Source organism: Cupressus sempervirens, chromosome 10, assembly GCF_028749045.1.
Source record: "Cupressus sempervirens isolate cs-2001-9-10 chromosome 10, ASM2874904v1, whole genome shotgun sequence".
Taxonomy (NCBI): Eukaryota; Viridiplantae; Streptophyta; class Pinopsida; order Cupressales; family Cupressaceae; genus Cupressus; species Cupressus sempervirens.
This window is the reverse complement of record NC_143127.1, coordinates 577,751,453-577,771,488: the sequence shown is the minus strand read 5'-3', so window position 1 is coordinate 577,771,488 and position 20,036 is coordinate 577,751,453. Positions and strand designations below refer to the sequence as shown.

Genomic DNA, 20,036 nt, shown 5'->3' with positions numbered 1-20,036 from the left:
GATGGGTATGTGGACGTGAACGGATGCCTTGTGGGTGCCACCCACAGGCTCTCGGATGCGTCCGGATCCAAGAGCCTATGTGTGGCATCTGGGTGGCACCCACAAGGCACCTGAGTGCTTCCGGTCACATCCATAGGTTGATGCCCAATTTAAAACAAAAAAATGCCATTTGCACTATAAAAAAAAAAAATTTTAATGTGCTTATTTGTGCATTTTAATAATAAGAAAACTGTGCCAAACCCTAAACGGCTCTGATAGAGGCCTTTCAACCATTCAAGCTCCATTTTGTTTGCAGCTCCCCTCTTTTCTCTTTTGCTCTCAATTTTTGCATTTTGAAGGAAAGTTGGTTATTTTTTAAGAGGATCGTACATGGAGCAAGGAATAGCTTCCACAAATGAGTTTTAAGCAACTAAAGTAAGCATTTAATACCATTCTTGTGTTCTTTCATTAAGTTTTTTGAGATTTGGATGAATATTTTCAAGTTTGTTTGTTTTTTTTGAAACATGAAGTAAAGCAACAAGTTTAGCAATCTATTTAAGTAGTTCAATATCATTTTTTTGCACTTATATGCTTGATATTCATAGTTTTTTAATTATTTAAATTTATTTAATTTCTTATAGATGGCCACCACCACTAGTCAAAGTTCAGGGCCAAGCAGCTGACAGTTTAAAAGTTGATATGGCATCTCCTTTACAGAAACATACCATAGAGGCAACAAAGCTTGCTGATCAAGCCATTGCACAATGTCTCTATACCAACGGTCTTCCTTTCAATTTAGTGAGATCACCATATCGGAAGGAAATGGTTCTACATTCCATAATCACGGATGATGATGCTAATAACATCATGACACATGGTGTATCTACCACAAGAGGAACAGGTTTGGGTTTGATCTTAGAATTGCAGCAGTTGGAGGAGATGGAACCAAGAAATGTCTGAAATGATGATGAGTTTTTTGCCAATCCATATGGTAGGGATTCGGATTGATAAACATTGAATAATGAAATATATTTTGATTTAGTATTTGATGATAATTGATAAACTATATTTAGATTTTGTAGTTGTGATGATTTGCTGATTTGTACTGGAATCATGAAGATAGGTGCATATGATATTCATATCGTTGATATGATTCATATTTTATAATCTTATTGAGTATTTATGTATGTATTGATGAAGTTACAAACTATCAAATGTTTTAAATTTGTATATTTCTTTCATTTCTTTGCATATACATAGTATGTGTTTTTGTGTGTGTATATATGCATGCATCCGATCACCCCCCCCCCAAAAAACAAAAAAAAAAAACCCCGCATCTCGAATTTGCTTCCGGATCCACATTTTGTATCAATAACTTAGGTATATAGGGATGTCTCCCATGCAATTTTGATCATTTTTTAGTTCTTAAAAATCCCTTCAAGGATTCATTAACTTTGAATTTACATATTACTAGAAGGATATCCTTGTGCTAAAAGAGAAAGGAGTGCTTGCAAAGCCTCCAATAGATTTCTTCTGCTGGGCTCTTATAGGAAGGAGTAGAACAATGGATAAAAGACTTCTCTTCTGTAAAGCATATAAAATACCACCAGGAACTTGAAGATCCCATAAACTCAGGATCCTGAAATATTCATCAAAAAGCAATGAACTACCAGAACTTGAAACTAAATACAGAATTTTTGAATAGGGTTCTTCAATGATAACATTCATAAGTGTGGTACATTATGAACCATTCATTAGAACGCCCTTTAAGGCTTAATCTCATCAACTGATAAGTAAGAGAATTCGTCGATAAGTAGTTCACAAGAACCCTTCTCTCATAAGAATGAATGAAAATGTTAGCACTCATTGCATATAGGTAATGCTCACATCAGTAAAACATTGAGACTTTCGAAAGATCACGGATCCCAGTACTACTCCAACTCAAGTGCACTTAACCACAGAGTTTCGTCCACGGTAAAGCCCACTTTACTTGCGACCCCATTTGCAAAACCTTCAGTAAGTGTTGTGCATTATGAACCATCCATTAGAAAGCCCCTTAAGGCTTAATCTCATCAACTAATAAGTAGAAGAATTTGTTTTATAAAATTCTCTCAAGTTCTTTTTTATTATATATAATCAATAAACAAATTATATACAAAATTGGCCTGATATACACATATGTGAAGTCATATATACACATGTAAATGCTAAAACAATTTTATATATGTTGAACTTAGAGACTAAATTGCATGAGCTATTTAAATTAATTTTGAGTAACTATATTAATTGTTAGAACTTATGTCATAATTGACAAGCCTAAAATGATTATGATTACTGTAGGGTTCTTTGTTTTCTCCAAAATAAATGGCAAAACTTTCTGACCCTCCTCCTTTAGATCAACAAATAGTTAACAGACTTCTTTTGTTTCATATTGCAACAATTAAAATATTTGAATTATATAAACAAAATCAATATTAAAAAAGAAATAGTATAAATCAAGCTATACACTATATTCAATGTAGAAAGAGAGGAAAATTTTGTTTGTAATTGCCTATCTCCCATGTTACTTCCTAACTCTGTAATACACGGGACTTTGCAAAACTTTTGACCCGACTTTCCTAGTTGTGTCTTCAGTGTCACGCGTCGATCTCGTAGACAATCATGTCATGTTGCTGGTTTTTCCAGTTAATGTCGTTTTTAGTGTTTCTGCTAGTTTATCACATTTTTTTGCTAATTAACTGTCAAGTTTTGCCAATTAATCACCTAATAAATTGCAAAAAAAGTTGAAAGTTGTTGACCAAAAAATCTCAATTTTTTGGAGAATAAATCATTGTACATGACAACAATCGATTAATCATGTATAACCGTGATTTTTTTGTCGTTTTCTACTTCTATGCTAGCAATATATATTGATAGTCAATAATAATCAAAATTTTGAAACTATTTTATAACATTAAATATAAATTATAAGGCTCCGCTGCTTCCCCATGAAACGGCAGTCTATAATAGTGTTTAATAATGATAATTTTACAATTAATGTATAATATTAGTTATATAGTCGATCTCATCAAAATCCATGGGGCAAGGCGTGCAAAGAGCTCAAGCCATATTGAACCTGCAATTTAAAACAAATTCATTAGTTGCTTTAACACTATCTCACACGCCCCTAACAATTTAGGATGATTAAGGCCCTTCCAAATTTTGTTGATGACTGCCATTGCTCCCCACTCCCCTAATTAAGGTTTTCCAGAGGTCGGAAACAAAACTAAAGGGACAAAATTACAAAAAAATTCCAAGTTGATTCCTCATTGACTTCAGTTTTGTCCTGGAATCAACCCTTTTTCTAAGTGATTCATCATTTTTGTGAGTTTTTTTGTAGGGTTTTTTAGGATTTTGCAAGTTTTTGGAATGATGTTTTTTACTATTTGTTAAAAATTTAATATGATTTTAATGTGTTTTAAATGCAAAAGGTCATTGAAAATCATGTCAATGATTTTTTCATTTATTAGGTTTTTTGAAGGGGAAAAATTGACAACCTCCAAGATTAAAGATTAATCGGGCATAACCCCTTTTTTTTTGCTGATTTATGCTTCTATGCTATAGACAGCTTGCAAGAATCATTATTTGCAATTGGATATAGAAATTCCATTTGAAGAAATCTTGAAGGCTAGTTTAATTTGATGTAATAAATATCTGAACTTCAGCAAATTATGTTTTGTAGTGTTAAAGATCTTATTCAAATTCTGTAATAATTGTTTCCGGTACTAAATTATAGAATGTTTCCAAGTGGAAATGTACCTAGTGCACACTTGGTCTGCCTGGGTCTGCCTTGGTTCAACCTGGGTTCAGCCTGGATGAGCCAATCTGCCTGGGTTCAAACCCTGGCCTAACACACAGGTAAACTGGACCGGAACCAGGAACCAGTTCGCACCCTAGCAGAACTAGAGTCCCAAGAAGGCGAATCAAATTTCATAACATAAAAGCAAAGGATATATTGTTGGAAACCTGCTTTGAGTTATCTAAGACTCTTGAAAAATTATTGATCAGCTAATTGTAACGTAGAATTTTTTTCTTAAATCAATTATTACTACAAACCATAGGAACAAGAATCGCGACGATTCATGCAATTCACGAGATTTGCCGATTCGATTCAAGCCAAACGATTTTTTGTGAATCGGTGAATCGAATCAGCAATAAAGGGTTTATGAAATAAGTTACTAAATTTCAAGGGTATTCTAAATTTGCCGATTCGTGGCCAATGCGACTTTGATTCATGGCCGATTTGCAATTCGACTCGGCCTTGCCGATTCGGATCCGGTTCTGATTCTCGTTACTTTGCTACAAACACGAGGATCTTCCCTTTGTTGTTACTTAATGTTGCAAAGGGGAAAGACATAGGATACATAGAAGTTGCCATACCATTTTGAAATATTATATTCAATATTTATGGACATTCAAAACTAGCACAAAGAAACAAAACTAGACTGAAAACTTGAACCAAGCAAACAAAATAGAGTGGACTGGAATATACTTGCATTATCATCTACACAAAACATCCTTATATCATTTTTCTTTCCTATGATCACTACAACCAATGGTCCCAAAACTCGTAGGGAACTCACAAATCTAGTTAGTACTCCAAACTAAAAGTTTTCACTGACCGATGAGTAATTACAAGCCTATACAAAGAACTCACAAGGAACTCACTAATCTTATAAGTATTTTGAGCCACAAATGACCAATAGGTAACAACAGATCTATATAAAAAGAACTTGCTCAATGCATTAAAAATATAGGTTGCATCTTTAAAATGCCTTTCTCACCTTGTTTCATAATATTTTTTGCTCATGTGTTCTACTTTGTCCTAGTAACACACATTTGACCACTTGTCAATTGTTGCAAAGTGATTATCATAGGATTAGAAGGATTTAAAAGATGTGAGCTTATTTCATTTTTCCTTTTAGGTTTTTGAAGTTTTTATTCTTACATTTTATTTTTGTTTAAGGATTTCATAGTTTTTTGTTTTGTTTTTTCATTTTTCTTCTGTTTTATTTTTTCTAACACTTTAAAACATTAAAGTTGAATGGTATATTTTCTACTAGGTTTGCAACTTTGAAACGATGAAGAGAATGTCATCATTAGCTAATCGTAAATAGCTATAACAAGTCCAAGGACCTCCCTTGGAATCATAGCAAGCATAGTATGTGTTGGTCCACACACAGGTGAATATACTAAGAGGGGCTGAATCAGCATATCCAAGATAACTTGAACTTTTCTCACTGGTCTATCTTAACACTGGTCTACTGGTAAATGCTAGCTACAACTTAGGCGGTCAAGATTAACCAAAAACAGTAAAGACAAACATAGCATCACATAACACAGTGTTTATCTCGTGGAAACCCACCTAGGGTGAAAACCACAATGTGTGAGACAATTCTCACAATGTGAAACCCGGTTAAGGGATTTAGATAAGACTTGAGAAAGTCTTACCCGATTAGCGAACTTCTCAACACAAGCCAATGTGCCACCCTGTTAGGGGATTTAATACAAAAGACTTGTTAAAGTCCCACCCTCGACATGATTTACTGTTGTAGTGATTAGAAAACAACAAAGGGAATGATCTAATCAGTATAGCTACTTTACTTAGCTTGAATATAGATTTCTTTGATGCTCCTTGGACATGTCCACAACTTTGCTTCACTCTCCCTCGGCTCTGTAACTCAGACGCGATCGTTTACATGCTTGGCTCTCCTAGCTACTGCATGCTTCATCACTTGTGTTGATCGGGCTCATAGGCTTCTCCTCAACACACTCTCTTTCACACTTTATTTGTGACTTCTCAATGTCAGCCCTCTCACTCTGAGATTACACTTAGCTCAGCTTTGTTACTCTTTTGCTATTCACTTTACAATCTAACCTTTTTCCTTGAAGCAACATTCTCTTTTATAGTCTTTCCATGCTCTTCTTTGAAACCCTATCTGCGAATTCAAAATTTGAATTCTCAAGCCTATACCTAACTTGATCTCCTATTACTGTCATGCGTTGTAGCTTGTTGTTGTTAGATGTAGCGTGTACAAACAAAAGTCACGGATGTTTTGTAACCATGATGGCTTGCACTGTTGGAAAGAATTCAAATTTGAATTCTTTCATCTATCCTCAGTGTGACAACACCATTACCATTAAATGCAATGATGAGTGCATTCTACCTACTTCTTGAGGTGGCAATGACAGGTATCTTGCTTTTAACTTTGTTGACTCGGCCTAACCATACTGTATAACTACCAGTCACACCATCTTGCCTACTTACTTGACATCTTCCTTCATGTTCTTACTCACTTAACATGAGTCCATCTAAGTGCTTGTCCTTTATTATCGCCTCTATTGGGCTTGTCCTTCTCCTTTCTCCAATCACCTTTGTGAACTAAAGTCCAACATCTGCACTCAAAGTTCCTCACCGGTCTTGGCTTCATACCGGTCGACATTCCTTTGCCTTGACATCAATGACAACTTAGTCATAACTAAGTACACTGGTAACTCCACCGGTTAGTTCTTAGGCTTTGGACAATTATGCCAACAATATGGATTCAAGAATAATGATTGTCATGTCCCCGCAATAATCAATCGAACGATATTCATCATAGGAAAAATGAGCACTTTTCTCTATAATTTGGACCGTATGGTATATAATGATAATTGTAATCCGTTAAAGGTGGAGCACTTTGGATTGGAATCATTGTTTATTGAGAATTATAATTGTTGTCATCGAAACCGGTGTCATTAATGTCGTTAGCACTGTACCAATTAGTTAAGAAACTAAATATCAAAACAGGCATCTCTCTTTAGGAAAGACTCAGTCACAGCATAGGATATGCCTCTCCCTCCCTCTTAAAAGATATATATGGAGAGATTATCATTCGTTGAAAAGCACTGACGAGCACAAGGAAAGGAAATCCAGATTACAGTTATCTTCACAAACAGTTTGAATATTTACAGTAGCACCATAGAGAGTTGAAGACAATCGTATTATTTATCATTCAACGAAGAGACTCACAGCGATACCCAATACAATCATAAAACAAATGCAATCATCACAATATAAGCAATAAAAAAGCATATCATATTACAATAATAGATAAATCTCTATTATTAGTTAATGATAATCTATTTGTAATCTATTGTAAATATTAGAATGTTTCTAATATTTACGTAGTTGTAGATAACTGTTAGTTTTCTCTTACCTAAAATAGAAAGTTTCTATTATTTGCGATCGTTTCCTAAGGAAACATCGTTACATTCTTTTGTATAAATACACCTCTCGGTCTCTGTTAATAACAAGCAAATATTTTACCAATTACTTCATAATATGGTATCAAAGCCAATACTTTAAAAAAAATATAATTTCCTTCAAAGTTATTTGCCTAAGTTTTTCGACATTATTTCTAAGGTTTTTCTCAATAGCCCGTTTAGGGTTTCCATTTTTTTTAGAGATTCATCTATAAGAACCTGATTTTTTTTTGCTACGATTTGAAGATCTGCAAATCATATCCATACAAACAAAAATGAAGGTCATTTTATATGGTCATTTTTCTTCTACTTACGACTAGTAAAAAAAAGTGCCCTCTCTACAAAAATACGAGCTAGACAAATCGCATCTGTTATTGCTCGTGTTTTTGCTTGCTCAGGGGCTCGATTTAGCTACAACTCACGAGTCTTTGGTAATCATGGCTCCTTTGCTCATGACCAGACATCAACAAAAATCATGAGTTTTTAGTAACATTTTTTGGAGTTGTTTTTTGTTCAATCGAGCGTCGTTTTTTGCAAACGATTTCCTGCATTCATTTCTCCAAACGTGCGCCTGTTACACCATTCTTTGGTGTCGGTTTTGCCCTCTCTAGCAACGTTAGTCCATGCACAATCATTTCTGAAAAAAGCCCGACGTTTTTTAAATAGAAAATGACATTTTTCTTCAACTTCGACCTCCATGACCGCCGACTAGGGTTTTGGTCGAAAACCCTAATTTTTGGGTTCGGGAAAAAATTTTGATTACAGGTTTTTGATGGGCTTTTTAAGATCTCAACTGGGTTGTCATCTGATTTTTCTACGTACCTCAATTTTTGAGCTAGTGGATCCAAAAATCAACAACATATTCTTTCTAGGTTTATTGAACTCTCTTCTGAGTCACCCTTCAAATTTTCTAGGTCTTACATTCGTTTGCCTCGAAGAACATGTCTTCACAGATACGCTTTTTCATTGGAAAACGTCTATGTCATCTTCGACAAATATTCTACTCGAGAGCGACTGAAAATTCAATGGTCAAAATTATGGCACTTGGAAGCAATGGATCATTGCAATTGTTGAAAATCGGAATACCGATCAAATTGTTCTCAATGTTACACAATGTCCAACGGCCCCTGGCACTGATCAAGATTCATGGCATTTGAATAATCAAGAGGTGGTCATGCTTCTCAAATTATCCAGAGCTAATGAACAACTCTCTCAAATTTCATCCGAGAAGACAGCTGTCGAGATATGGGCACATCTCAAAAGTCTTCATGAGACTTCTGACAAAAGCAAAGTCTTCTTCTTAAAGAACACTTTGTTTTCTATTATCATGGATGAGCGAACCTCGCTCCAAGCTCACCTGAATAGGATTCAAGAAATTTGTGATCAGTTGCTTGCCATCGGTCGCAAGAAGTCCTACGAGCATTTTATTGAGGCTCTCAACATCACATCCTCCAGTGTTGCTCTGAAGTTCACTGATCTTTGCACACTTCTGCTTTAGCAAGATCAGTGGAAACAACAGCTTGGTAGCAGTTCCAACTCCACCTACACTGAGCAAGTCTTTGCTACCAAATCCTTTCAAAGGGATAAAGGCAAGTTTTAGCAGTCGTCTCACCAGAAGTCTTTTGCTCCAGCTCCAGATGACTCCAGGAAGAAGAACAGTCAATGCAACTGCTGCCACAAGTTTGGACACATGAAGGTTGAATGTAGGAAACGCTTAGCTGCCCAATCTAAGCAATCAAGTTCATAGCCCAAAGAGAACAGTATAGAGCACACTGAACAGACAAACTCTGCCTTTTACGCCTTCATGGTTAAAAGACCTACAGATCATGTGAAGTTGTCTGCTTGGTACATTAATTCAGGTGCCTCTAGTCATTTCACCCACCACAGAGACTTGGTTCACTAACTACCAACCTTACTCAAATTCTATTATTTTTGGTGGTGGAGAAAAGTACACCGTTGTCGGTAAAGGCAACATTCAGATTCAGTCTCTTGAGAGGAATCTCATTTTCCTTGATGTGTACTACGTTCCAGGGATGGAACTAAATCTACTTTCAGTCATTCAGTTACTGCGACATTCTCCACACTTAGATGTCACCTTCAGTTCACATCAATGTACCATCACTAATAGGGCCACTCAATTAATTGTTGCAGTGGATCTTGAGGATCATGGTATTTTCCAACTTACTGATTCTGGTAATTCTCAGGACTTAGCTATGGCTGTTTGACAGTCTTCTATTAGCACACTTTGGCATCATCGATATGGGCACTTAAATGTGCATTATCTCTCTCAACTTGCTTGGGAAGAGCTTGTCCTCAGTTTGCTAGAGATTTAGACTCAGCAGCTTGGAGTTTGTGATGCATGTCAGGCTGGGAAGCAACATTGCACACCTTTCACCAATGGCGATTTATGGAGAGTTTTTCAGGTACTTCAACTTGTTCATGATGATATCTACGGCCCTATGGCCACTCTTTTGTTTTTGGGTCCAAGTATTTTCTATCGTTTGTTGATGATTTCAGTAGAAAAATGTGGGTGTGTTTTCTTAAAAAGAAATCAGATGTGTTTCCTATATTTCAGAAGTTTAAACCTTTAGTTGAAAAAGACTCTAGGAAATCTATCATTACTCTTAGATCAGACAATGGGGGGGCGGAATTTTGACCTAATGAATTCTCTAGCTTCTTGGAAACTCATGGCATCAAACATCGGTTTAACCACACCCCACACACCACAACAGAATAGTGTAGTTCAATGTCGGAACAAAACGATCACCGAGATGGCTCATTCCATGCTCGAACACATAAATGTTCCGAAGAAATTCTGGGTAGAAGCAGTTAACATTGTAGTTTATCTTTTGAACCAGTCACCCACAGTGGTGGTCAAAGGTAAAACTCTAGAAGAGGCCTGGTCCAGTCGCAAGCCCAATTTTAGTCACTTGAAAGTTTTTGGCTCCCCTGCTTTTGTTTGGATCCCCGATGCATCACGCACCAAGTTGGATGCCAAGAGTCAGAAACTCATGCTTGTTGGATATAGTAATCTTCACAAAGCCTATTGCTTGATTGATACTAAGACATCTCGTCTCATGTATAGTCGTGATGTAGTCTTTGATATGTAGCGAGGACCATTCGTGTTGGTTTCTCTTGTTCTTGATCCAGCAAACCAGCCTATGAAGGCTCATGATTTGGGAGTTGGGCTTCCATTAGGTCCACTTGATGGGAGGGCTCCAGTAGCTCCAACTTTACCAACAATACCTGTACAGACGCCTCTAGCTTCTCCTACAGGATTACCTCACGTTGCAGATGCTTCACCTGAGTTTGATCTGAATTCTTCTGATGAGGAACCTGATCGCCAAGCATCTCCTAATACTATTGTCGGTCATTCTCCTCTCCAACCTTAAGTGGTGGGCTAAGACACTTGTTGATCTTCGTGATGATGAGCTCATTGATGGGAGAACTACTTGAAAAAAGAGCAAACCTACATAGTCTGTTAACTTTGATCTCATGGCCAACATTCACATTGTATTTGAACCTTAAACATATTCCAAGGCTAAAGGAATTCCAGGGTGGGAACAAGCCATGACATCTGAACACCAGAGCCTGCTAAAGAATAACACCTGGGTCCTTTCTGATCTTCCACCAGGGAAGAAACCTATTAGGGGCAAATGGGTTTACAAAATCAAATAAAAATCTTAAGGTACTTTGGATAAGTACAAAGCTCGTTTAGTTGTGAAAGGCTTTTCTTAGTGTCAGGGCATTGATTATGAGGAGACCTTTGCTCCTACTGCAAAGATTAGCACAATTAGACTGCAAAGATTAGCACAATTAGACTAGTCCTAGCCATGGCAGCACAGTATGGCTGGAAGGTCCATCAAATGGACATCAAGAGTGCTTTCCTAAATGGTGATCTCTACGAAGAGGTCTACATGACACAAACTCCTCATTTCAAGGTTGTCGGTAAAGAACATCTAGTTCTCAGTTAGTGAGAGCTCTCTATGGCTTGAAGCAAGCCCCTCGGGCATGGTGCATGAAAATTGATAAGTACATCAGTGATCAAGGCTTCCAGAGGAGTTCTTCAAACTCAAATTTGTACATCAAGACTACTAACAGTGACATCATCCTTCAGGTTATTTATGTGGATGATTTGATCATCACTGGCAGTTTGACATCTTTAATTTAGGGAATCAAATAGAATTTAGGTCAGTCTTTTGATATGACTCACCTTGGGCTCATGCATTATTCCTTGGGTGTTGAGGTTTGGCAACAACCTTCTAGTATATTCATCTCTTAGTCCAAATATGTCAAGGCTCTGCTAGACAAATTTCATATGCATGATTGCAAGCTTGCATCTACATTCATGGAGAAAGGGCTCAAGTTCTCAGCAAAGTCTGATTCTCCTCTCGTTGATGATACTACATACAAGCAACTAGTAAGTAGGCTCATCTATCTCTTTGCTACTAGGCATGATATCAGCTTCATAGCCAGCTATATCTCACACTTTATGACAGCTCCCAAGGCTAACCATTGGATGGCAGCAAAGCATGTGCTTCATTATGTGAAGGGCACTTTAGATTATGGACTTCTTTACTCTCGAAGTTTTAATCCTAAACTCAATGGGTTCATAGATTCAGATTGGGCAAGCTTTGTTGATGATAAAAAGTCAACTTTTGGATGTGTTCAATTTGGGATTAGGTGTCATCACATGGACCAGTAAGAAGCAACAAGCGGTTTCTCTCTCCTCTACAGAGACTGAATACAGAGGGACAATCAAGGCAAGTTGTAAAGTTGTTTGGCTTTGTCGGATGCTTGGGGATATGCAAATGTCACCAATAGGATTGACCACTTTGTTGATAACGAAGGTGTTATCAAGTTAGCATGAAATCCAGTCTTCCATGAAAGAAACAAGCATGTGGATGTTCATTGTCACTACATACGACAGTTGGTTGAAGACGGGACGATAGACTTGTAGTATGTACCTACCACAGATCAGACTAAAGACATTCTCACCAAGCCTCTTAGTCCTGATAAGTTTGTCAAATTTAGAGAAAACTTGGTGTTATGGATAGATTAACCATTAAGGGAGGGTATTATAATAATAGATAAACATATATTATTAGTTAATGGTAATCTATTTGTAATCTATTGTAAATATTAGAATGCTTCTAATATTTAGTTAGTTGTAGATAACTGTTAGTTTTCTCTTAGCTAGAATAGAAAGTTTATATTCTTTACGATCATTTCCTAAGGAAACATTGTTCCATTCTTTTGTATATATAGACCTCTCGGTCTTTGTTAATAACAAGCAAGTATTTTACCTTCGTAATATATCCAACTCAAGCATAACAAAACCCTAAATATTTCCAAACTTTTACTGCCACCATCTAGTAATCTAACAATTACTCTTGTGATACTTAATATTGCCTATACATCATTTGTCAATCATCTTTAATATACGTCTAGAATTAGAGATATAAGATGCATAGGTCAAAAATTTGTCAGTGAACCCCTCTCATAATATAAGGAAGGAAGTGTAAGGGGAAGGGGAATCGTGAGGATTCCCATTTAAGTAATGTACTCCAAGTGGAGGTCCATGTTGCTTGCCACCAGGGCCAAGAGGGCTAAAGCTCAACTCTTAGGCTTCGACAAGATAATCGAGGAACCTCCATTTTGATCTCCTCTCTGACTCTATAACGATGGCTATCAATCTTAGGAGATGAAACATGGATGGGGAAAGAAGGTACAAGCCCCCTGTTAGCTAAGATACCTCAAATGGATGTCCATGTTGCCTATTATTGGGATCAAGGGGGCTAAACTTCCACTATTGGGCTTAGTGTAGGATGGCTTCAAATAGGCCTATCATACTTCTTTTACCACACCCTAATGTGCTTGCAATGATGCTATAGATATTATAATATCATGTGTTATGGACTATCACTAATAATGGACGTATAGATGGGTGTGTGTGTGTTCGATGTGTTATGATTGCAAAGTTAAAATATTGGGCTACCCTATTTGAAGAGATACTTCACTTGGTAAGATGTGTTAAAGTTTGTAGCTGCGATAGAGATCTTTTCTCTCGAAATCTAGACGTTATTACCATTATTGTCATCTTCAGCTGAAACGGATATTTATGTTTAATGTGTAATATTAAATTTAAATGACATGTGTCATTCATATGCATTGAGGCATGAATATTCGAAGAGTTATAATTAATTATAGGAGTTATGGGAATCTCAAGAGACCTTTCGATTATAATGTGAAGAGTCTCTCCTATTGTTATATACTGCATCAAGCAAAGGATATTGTACACTTGAACATTTCATTATCAATAAAGATATATTTGTGTTGTATGGCTGGGTTTTCCCCTTCGTTCTCGAAGGGTTTTCCCAAGATAATTCTGGTGTTCTTTGTTTCAATTTTCTCTCTTTCTTATCGTTGGTTATCTTCATGGATTTCTAGGCTCTAGTTTTAAGATGGTATCAGAGCCAAGTTATTTTTTTGGGTGGGTAGACATTATTTTCCTTTCGTCTTTGGTCGATCAAATTTTTTGACAATGGAGAGGAAGTGCTTGATTGGGTCATTCATTTTATGTGCACAGTGTTTGAAGTTAATCTATCTGCACCTTAGTCTATGTTGGTGTTGGGTTTGCATTTCTGCTAGTCTAAATTTTCTAATTACTCCATGTGGGTAATATCTTCGAAGTCTATCGAGGAATGATCTTCGCAAATTCATCAATATCGTGGGAGTCTAAGCATTGGCTCCAGAATTTAAATTTTGATTTTTTTTTTGTGTAGTTACATTTCTCTTTCTATCATCGTGATTGCATCTCTCCCTCTATATGAGTAATCGTGGCAGTTTTTAATTTTGGCGAAGCCAGTTGTTTTTCTTCTCTAACCATTCGTATCTTTATTATGGTTTGTCGGTTATGAGAGAGATAGTTACGACTTCTCATATCTAGCTTCTTGAAGCCGCCATTGCATTTTCTTTTGGTTTTCAAAGGTTTTTTTGTTTCTATGATCTTTTCTCGACTACCCAAGAAGTGGCTTTCATGAAAAACCTTTTTAAGAATTTGATAATGGTCTTTTTGTGATTTACTATGGATGAGGTCATGTGAAATTGAAGTCAAAAGACAATCTAGAACAATACATCCGTAGGTGGAGCTCTCCCTGCCCAAATAACGTTGTCGAAATGGGGCATTGTTGGTATGTGAAAAGCAGCGAAGTGACGAGAAAGTAGGGATTTGGCGTGCAAGCATGACTACTTGATGGGCATGGAAGAACACAAGTGGTCAAAGCAGGGAAACACGCCATCATGAATCGAACTTCCCTACTTGCTTGGGACCTCCACGCTCTACATGCTCTCCTTTCTTACCCCTCCACCATTCTTGATCCATGAGTTTGTTTATATTATGCAATATGTTATGGAAGTGAAGGCTTCAATTCATATTGTGGATTGTCGTGTGTTGCATCTCCCTTATTTTAACATTAAGCCGCATGTGTGTCTGTCTTTGCCTCATATTATTCTGTATATGCAAGAGGTAAATTATTTTGAATGCCTATTCTCCTCCTAAAAATCTTGTCAGATTGCGCTTGCATGGTTATATCTTGTAAACTGATGCCTCATAATCATTTTTTTCTCTGCACGATTTTATCATTCCGTGAATTCTTTGCCACTGGAAGATTCTATAAGAGGTTTATGCATCTTCAGTTATGGTAGTGCATGCTTGTTATGAAGGAAGATCATTCGTCACTGTTGTTGTCATGATATATTATTTTTCTGTTACGACTATATGAGGTGTGTAGGTTACTGAATTGTGTAATATGTATTGTAATGGCACTAGTTCAAGAAGAGTATATGGTCTGTTAGTTTTGTCGAGAAATCATTTTCTTGGAAGATATTATTTGGGTAATTCCATTAACCTCTCATTGTTTTCGTATGAATACAAGTTGAAGCCTAAATGTGATGACCATGATAGTATGATTAATCTCTGGAACTTGCAAGGACATTCACTGTCATCTTGGATAGGAGTTGTAATTGTGTTGGATTGCTCTAAATACGTGGAAATCCCAAGGATTTAGGAGATAAGTATTTTTTTGTTTTGTTTTTGTTGTTTTCCTTCAACATTTTTTATGATGAGTTGATTTGATTTATCCTCCTTGGTTACAAGATGCATCAAGATTTAGAGGGAAATTTTAGCTTCAGAGGGAGGCTTCATAATTAAGAGGGAGTACTTATGGAATCCCCATCACTCTCATAGATGCTTGTGACGCTTGTGGTAATTATAAAATTTGAGACTTAAATGGAATCAAGTCTTAGTTTGTTATTGTCTATTTTATTCTTGTGTGAATAAATGAGATTGTAAGATCAACTATGATAACTCTTTCACTATGTGATAGTGAACATCATGTTGAGAGAGTCAATGATGTCATCGCATTGAGAGATTCCGTGATGGGAGTTGGATGTCATGTTGAGAGATCCCATGACAGTTCACGTTGAGAGAGTCCATGAATAATGGCTTAGCTATGAGTCTTCCAAATCTTTTCATGTTGACCGATTCCATGAATATGACTCATTGTTACAGGTTTTCATGTTGAGTGATTCCATAAATATGAGTAATTGTTATAGGTTTTCATGTTGAGAGATTGTTACAGGTTTTCATGTTGAGTGATTCCATGAATATGAGTAATTGTTATAGGTTTTCATGTTGAGTGATTCTATGAATATAACTCATTGTTATAGGTTTTCATGTTGAGTAACTCCATGAATTATGTTTTGAATTTGTATGATCAAAATTTATCATTGACATTTTTTGTTTGCAGCTTTTTGTGCCTGTTCAACTAAAGATCTCTCTTGCTAAGAGGGAGTGTTAAAGTTTGTAGCTGCGATAGAGATCTTTATCTCTCAAAATCTAGACGTTATTATCGTTATTGTCATCTTCAGCTGAAAAGGACATTTATGTTTAATGTGTAATATTAAATTTAAATGACATGTGTCATTCATATGCATTGAGGCATGAATATTCGAAGAGTTATAATTAATTATAGGAGTTATGGGAATCTCAAGAGACCTTTCGGTTATAATATGAAGAGTCTCTCCTATTGTTATATATTTGCATCAAGCAAAGGATATTGTACACTTGAACATTTCATTATCAATAAAGATATATTTGTATTGTGTGGTTGGGTTTTTCCCTTCATTCTCGAAGGGTTTTCCCAGGATAATTCTGGTGTTCTTTGTTTTAGTTTTCTCTCTTTCTTATTGTTGGTTATCTTCATGGATTTCTGGGCTCTAGTTTTAAGATGTAACCCTAATGCTGAGTCTACCTATACCTAGAAGGATTTAGGCCATGAAGCCCAAAGTGTCTCAAGTATTTAAATCATTTTATTTTGTTCCCCATTCGGCTTGCTTTGTTTTTTATCCAAAAACTAGTATATAAGGAAGCCAAGGCATTTTATTTTCATCCATCCACACACATGATCAAGCATACATGCATATATGAGATATCAAGAAAGTATTTTCAAGCATCCTCATCAAGCATTCTTCGAGACCTAGCATTTCCTTCTTACACCAAGCTTCTTCCTTTAAGTTGGTAGTGGAGTTTGGTTTCCAAGGAGGACATCTCTTAATTAATTCATCCAAATTCTTCAGATTTTCATCAAGGCATGTCACAAACATTTCCATTTATGAGATTTTGACTTGCATAGCTCCTTTTGGTTTTTTGTTGAGTCCGGGATATTACATTATCATACTTGATTACATACTAAATTCAATTGCATCTACAAAGGTAATTGTATTCCTCATTGTTAGATTCAGTTCTACTACTTGCTAGTATTTCCTTTATCATTATTATCATTTCAACTTCAAGATTGATTCCTCAATATAGGGTTTGACCAAGGCAAGCCCTTTCCCAACAAACAAAACCAATTTTTCTTGTATGCAGTAAAACGTTATCGAAATTGTGAATTCGGATATGGAAACTATTAGTCGGGAGCTTAAGGAAAGATCTAGGTCAACTTTGTTTCTGTGCTCCGAGAACATGTTCATTATCCCATAAACCTACCAGTAGACGTCACCCAAATTGACCTATACTAGGAGAATTGAGATTTTTAGGGATTTCTTGGTTTTCTATTCTGATTCCAAATCTGCAGTCAAATTTTCTGTAGCAGTTGTAGATCCACTTTTCAGAACAGAAAAGTACTTTTCCTTGCACATTTTGAGCTCACTTTTCTGCCTTCTTTTTATCTCATATCATAGATCTGATTTCCTATTTTAATTGGACTGATTGCATACATATTGCTCCTAGGCCTAGTTCATCTTTGTCATTTACTCAACTAGTTCAATAAACTTTCACACTGCATATCTTAAGGTTTATAAACATCACATGTAAGAGGACTTACTTGCGTAGTTCCTTAGTATAATTTGGGTTTAGTATTAGCATCCCTTCATCCTATTTGGGTTTTGCTAATCTAACTTGAGTTATATTGAGAGTTATGTTTAGAAGCCCCTCTTTTTCTTGTATTTGAAGGTTTGGGAAGTGGCAGTCTCATATTTACACATCTTCTCAAGTGCTTCCATTTCACCACCGAACAGAAGTGCAGTGATTATTGTTCTGGTATGGTAGCGATTTATTCTAAGTTTTGTTTTCAGTTATTCCAATCAGTCACACGGTAGAATTTGAGGAGTGTGTTCATTCTTTTGTAGTCGGCGAGTATTGTTTATGTTCAGCTGGATATCATTATCAGTGAAAAAGTTCAGCAGAACGATTAAATAACATTATTGTGTGTGTTCTTCATCCAGTAAATTTATAAGCGTCTGTAGGTATTCATTGATAATATTTGTAGTATTCTTCAAGTACACAGTTCTTCAAGCAGAGATTGATTATTATTGTAAAGAAAGTGTAGTGAAATCTTCTAGTGTGTGAAGACTCGAAAAGTTGTGAGCTCTGTACTGAGACATTGTTATTATTATTCAATAAAGAAGTTCTTTTGGTGAGGCTGGATTTTTCACCCTTAAGTAGAGGGTTTTCCAAGGGTATATCCTTGTGTCTATCTGATTTTTGTATTTGATTTTATATATTGCTCTCTCTTTATGTTATTTCGGTTCAATTTTAACATCAACTACTTCATGTTGTCATCTAAGATAAAACTACCAACCAACTCATAAATGTCATGCCCAAAACTACTCACTAACTAATGACCATGTGACAATTACATATAAAGTAACCGATTACAGTGTAGTCTGGGTATATGGTAATTTTCCTATTAACGTAATATTTTTTGGGGTTTTTTCCCTCCCGCAACCCAGGCTCAAAGTGCCACAAATTCACAGGGGTGCTATGTTCCAATGCGCAAGAAAACAATAATGGAGGACCATGGTTTTTATACAATCAATTGACATTGTCAGACAAATGGTAAGTAGCTGATTATACTGTGATCTGGGTAAATTATCATCGTCATACAAACATACTATTTTTGAATTTTTACCCTCCCACAACCCAGGGTGCCAAAGATTCACATTGCATCTTTGTTCTTCGCAACAATCCTGGTCCGCAACCTTCACTGGAAGGTAGCTCTAGGAACTAAGATAAGAACCACGCAGTAAGGAGAGGACTTTTAACAGCAATCTCAAAAAAGCTTAGTAATCTACAGTGCTACACTCAAAGCAGGGTCTTGCTGGAAAAATCATGCCCCTCTACCAACTAGCCTACATCATGTCATCATGTTATCAGACGTATGCTCGTTTAAGGGCAACATTAAAAAAAAAATTCCATTACCGATTTGCAAAGACGTTTCAACCGAGAAGAAGATTGGAATAGATGTGGATAAAATAATTTTGGTGTAGAGTAAATGCGTTACTTTAGGACGCTCCATGGTGATGGGTCGGAACTTCTGAGCAAAACTATCAGCCAAAAGAACGGCCTGCAACGGGACAACGGCTTCGTCATCCCGCACCTCCACGCGCTTTGAACCCTTTCTTTGAGCCATTCTTTCTTATTTCCTGATCTGTCTTGCCTGCCTTAAATTTTTCCAGTCATGCCTTCTTAGAATCGCTCTTAATTTTCTCAGAAATTCAACCAATCCAGAACGAGAAATTATCAAGAAACCGTTCGATCACCACTGAGAGGTTGGAACACTTTGATTTTCTCTTTTGAACAACTGGATTATTGTGTTGTACTATGTTCGACAATCTATAGCCCTACTTGATCCTTCAATTTTCTAGTCATTATAACTAGTGAATTAAAGAATCTAGTGACTCGTGGATGGTCGAGCAATCTTAAAAGATGTTGAATTTAAAAAAATTGAAATTAAAAAAAAAATTACCTTGTGTTTTCATATGATTCTTTAGGTTTATTTTTGTACTTAAGCTATTTTAGTGGAGCAACTATTATTTAACAATTCAAAAATAAGCTAAAGGAAACGAGGAGGAGCTGAAAATAAGCAATGGATGGTTATTGTCAAAAATGTCACGTGGCTCCACAAACTCTTTTCTATCTTTTTTTTTTAGATTTTATTTCTATTTTTTTGTCTGTAAAACTAATATTCATTTAATAAATTCAGATTTCAAATATCCTACTTAAAAATAAGCAACAAAATATATATTCATGCGGTCACCAGCTCCACAATTATTTCCTAAAAAAGTTGAGCAAACATTGCTAGCCAAAATAAGTTAAGCAATGGCATGGGAACATACTCTTAGTTAGTTCTAAGTTAGTTCTTTTGTTCACAATTTTATGAAATCTTATATTCTCAAATAGTTCAATGAAATTGTCTATTTTCAAATTG

General features: G+C 36.1%; 1 protein-coding gene across 2 annotated transcripts in view; it reads right to left on the bottom strand.

The window, feature by feature from the left end:
• The window catches only part of LOC149535192 (Trimeric LpxA-like enzyme), a 288,509-nt gene extending 269,008 nt beyond the window's left edge, over nucleotides 1–19,501 (bottom strand). Inside the window, exon 1 of one of the 2 annotated variants that reach the window (XM_089807588.1) lies at nucleotides 19,110–19,501. In XM_089807588.1, coding sequence (XP_089663714.1) covers nucleotides 19,110–19,238 — 129 coding nt within the window. In that variant the 5' untranslated portion in view covers nucleotides 19,239–19,501. The remainder of the gene's footprint in view (nucleotides 1–19,109) is intronic. The other variant, XM_089807589.1, reaches the window with a different exon arrangement.
• Between the last annotated feature and the right edge of the window lie 535 nt (nucleotides 19,502–20,036).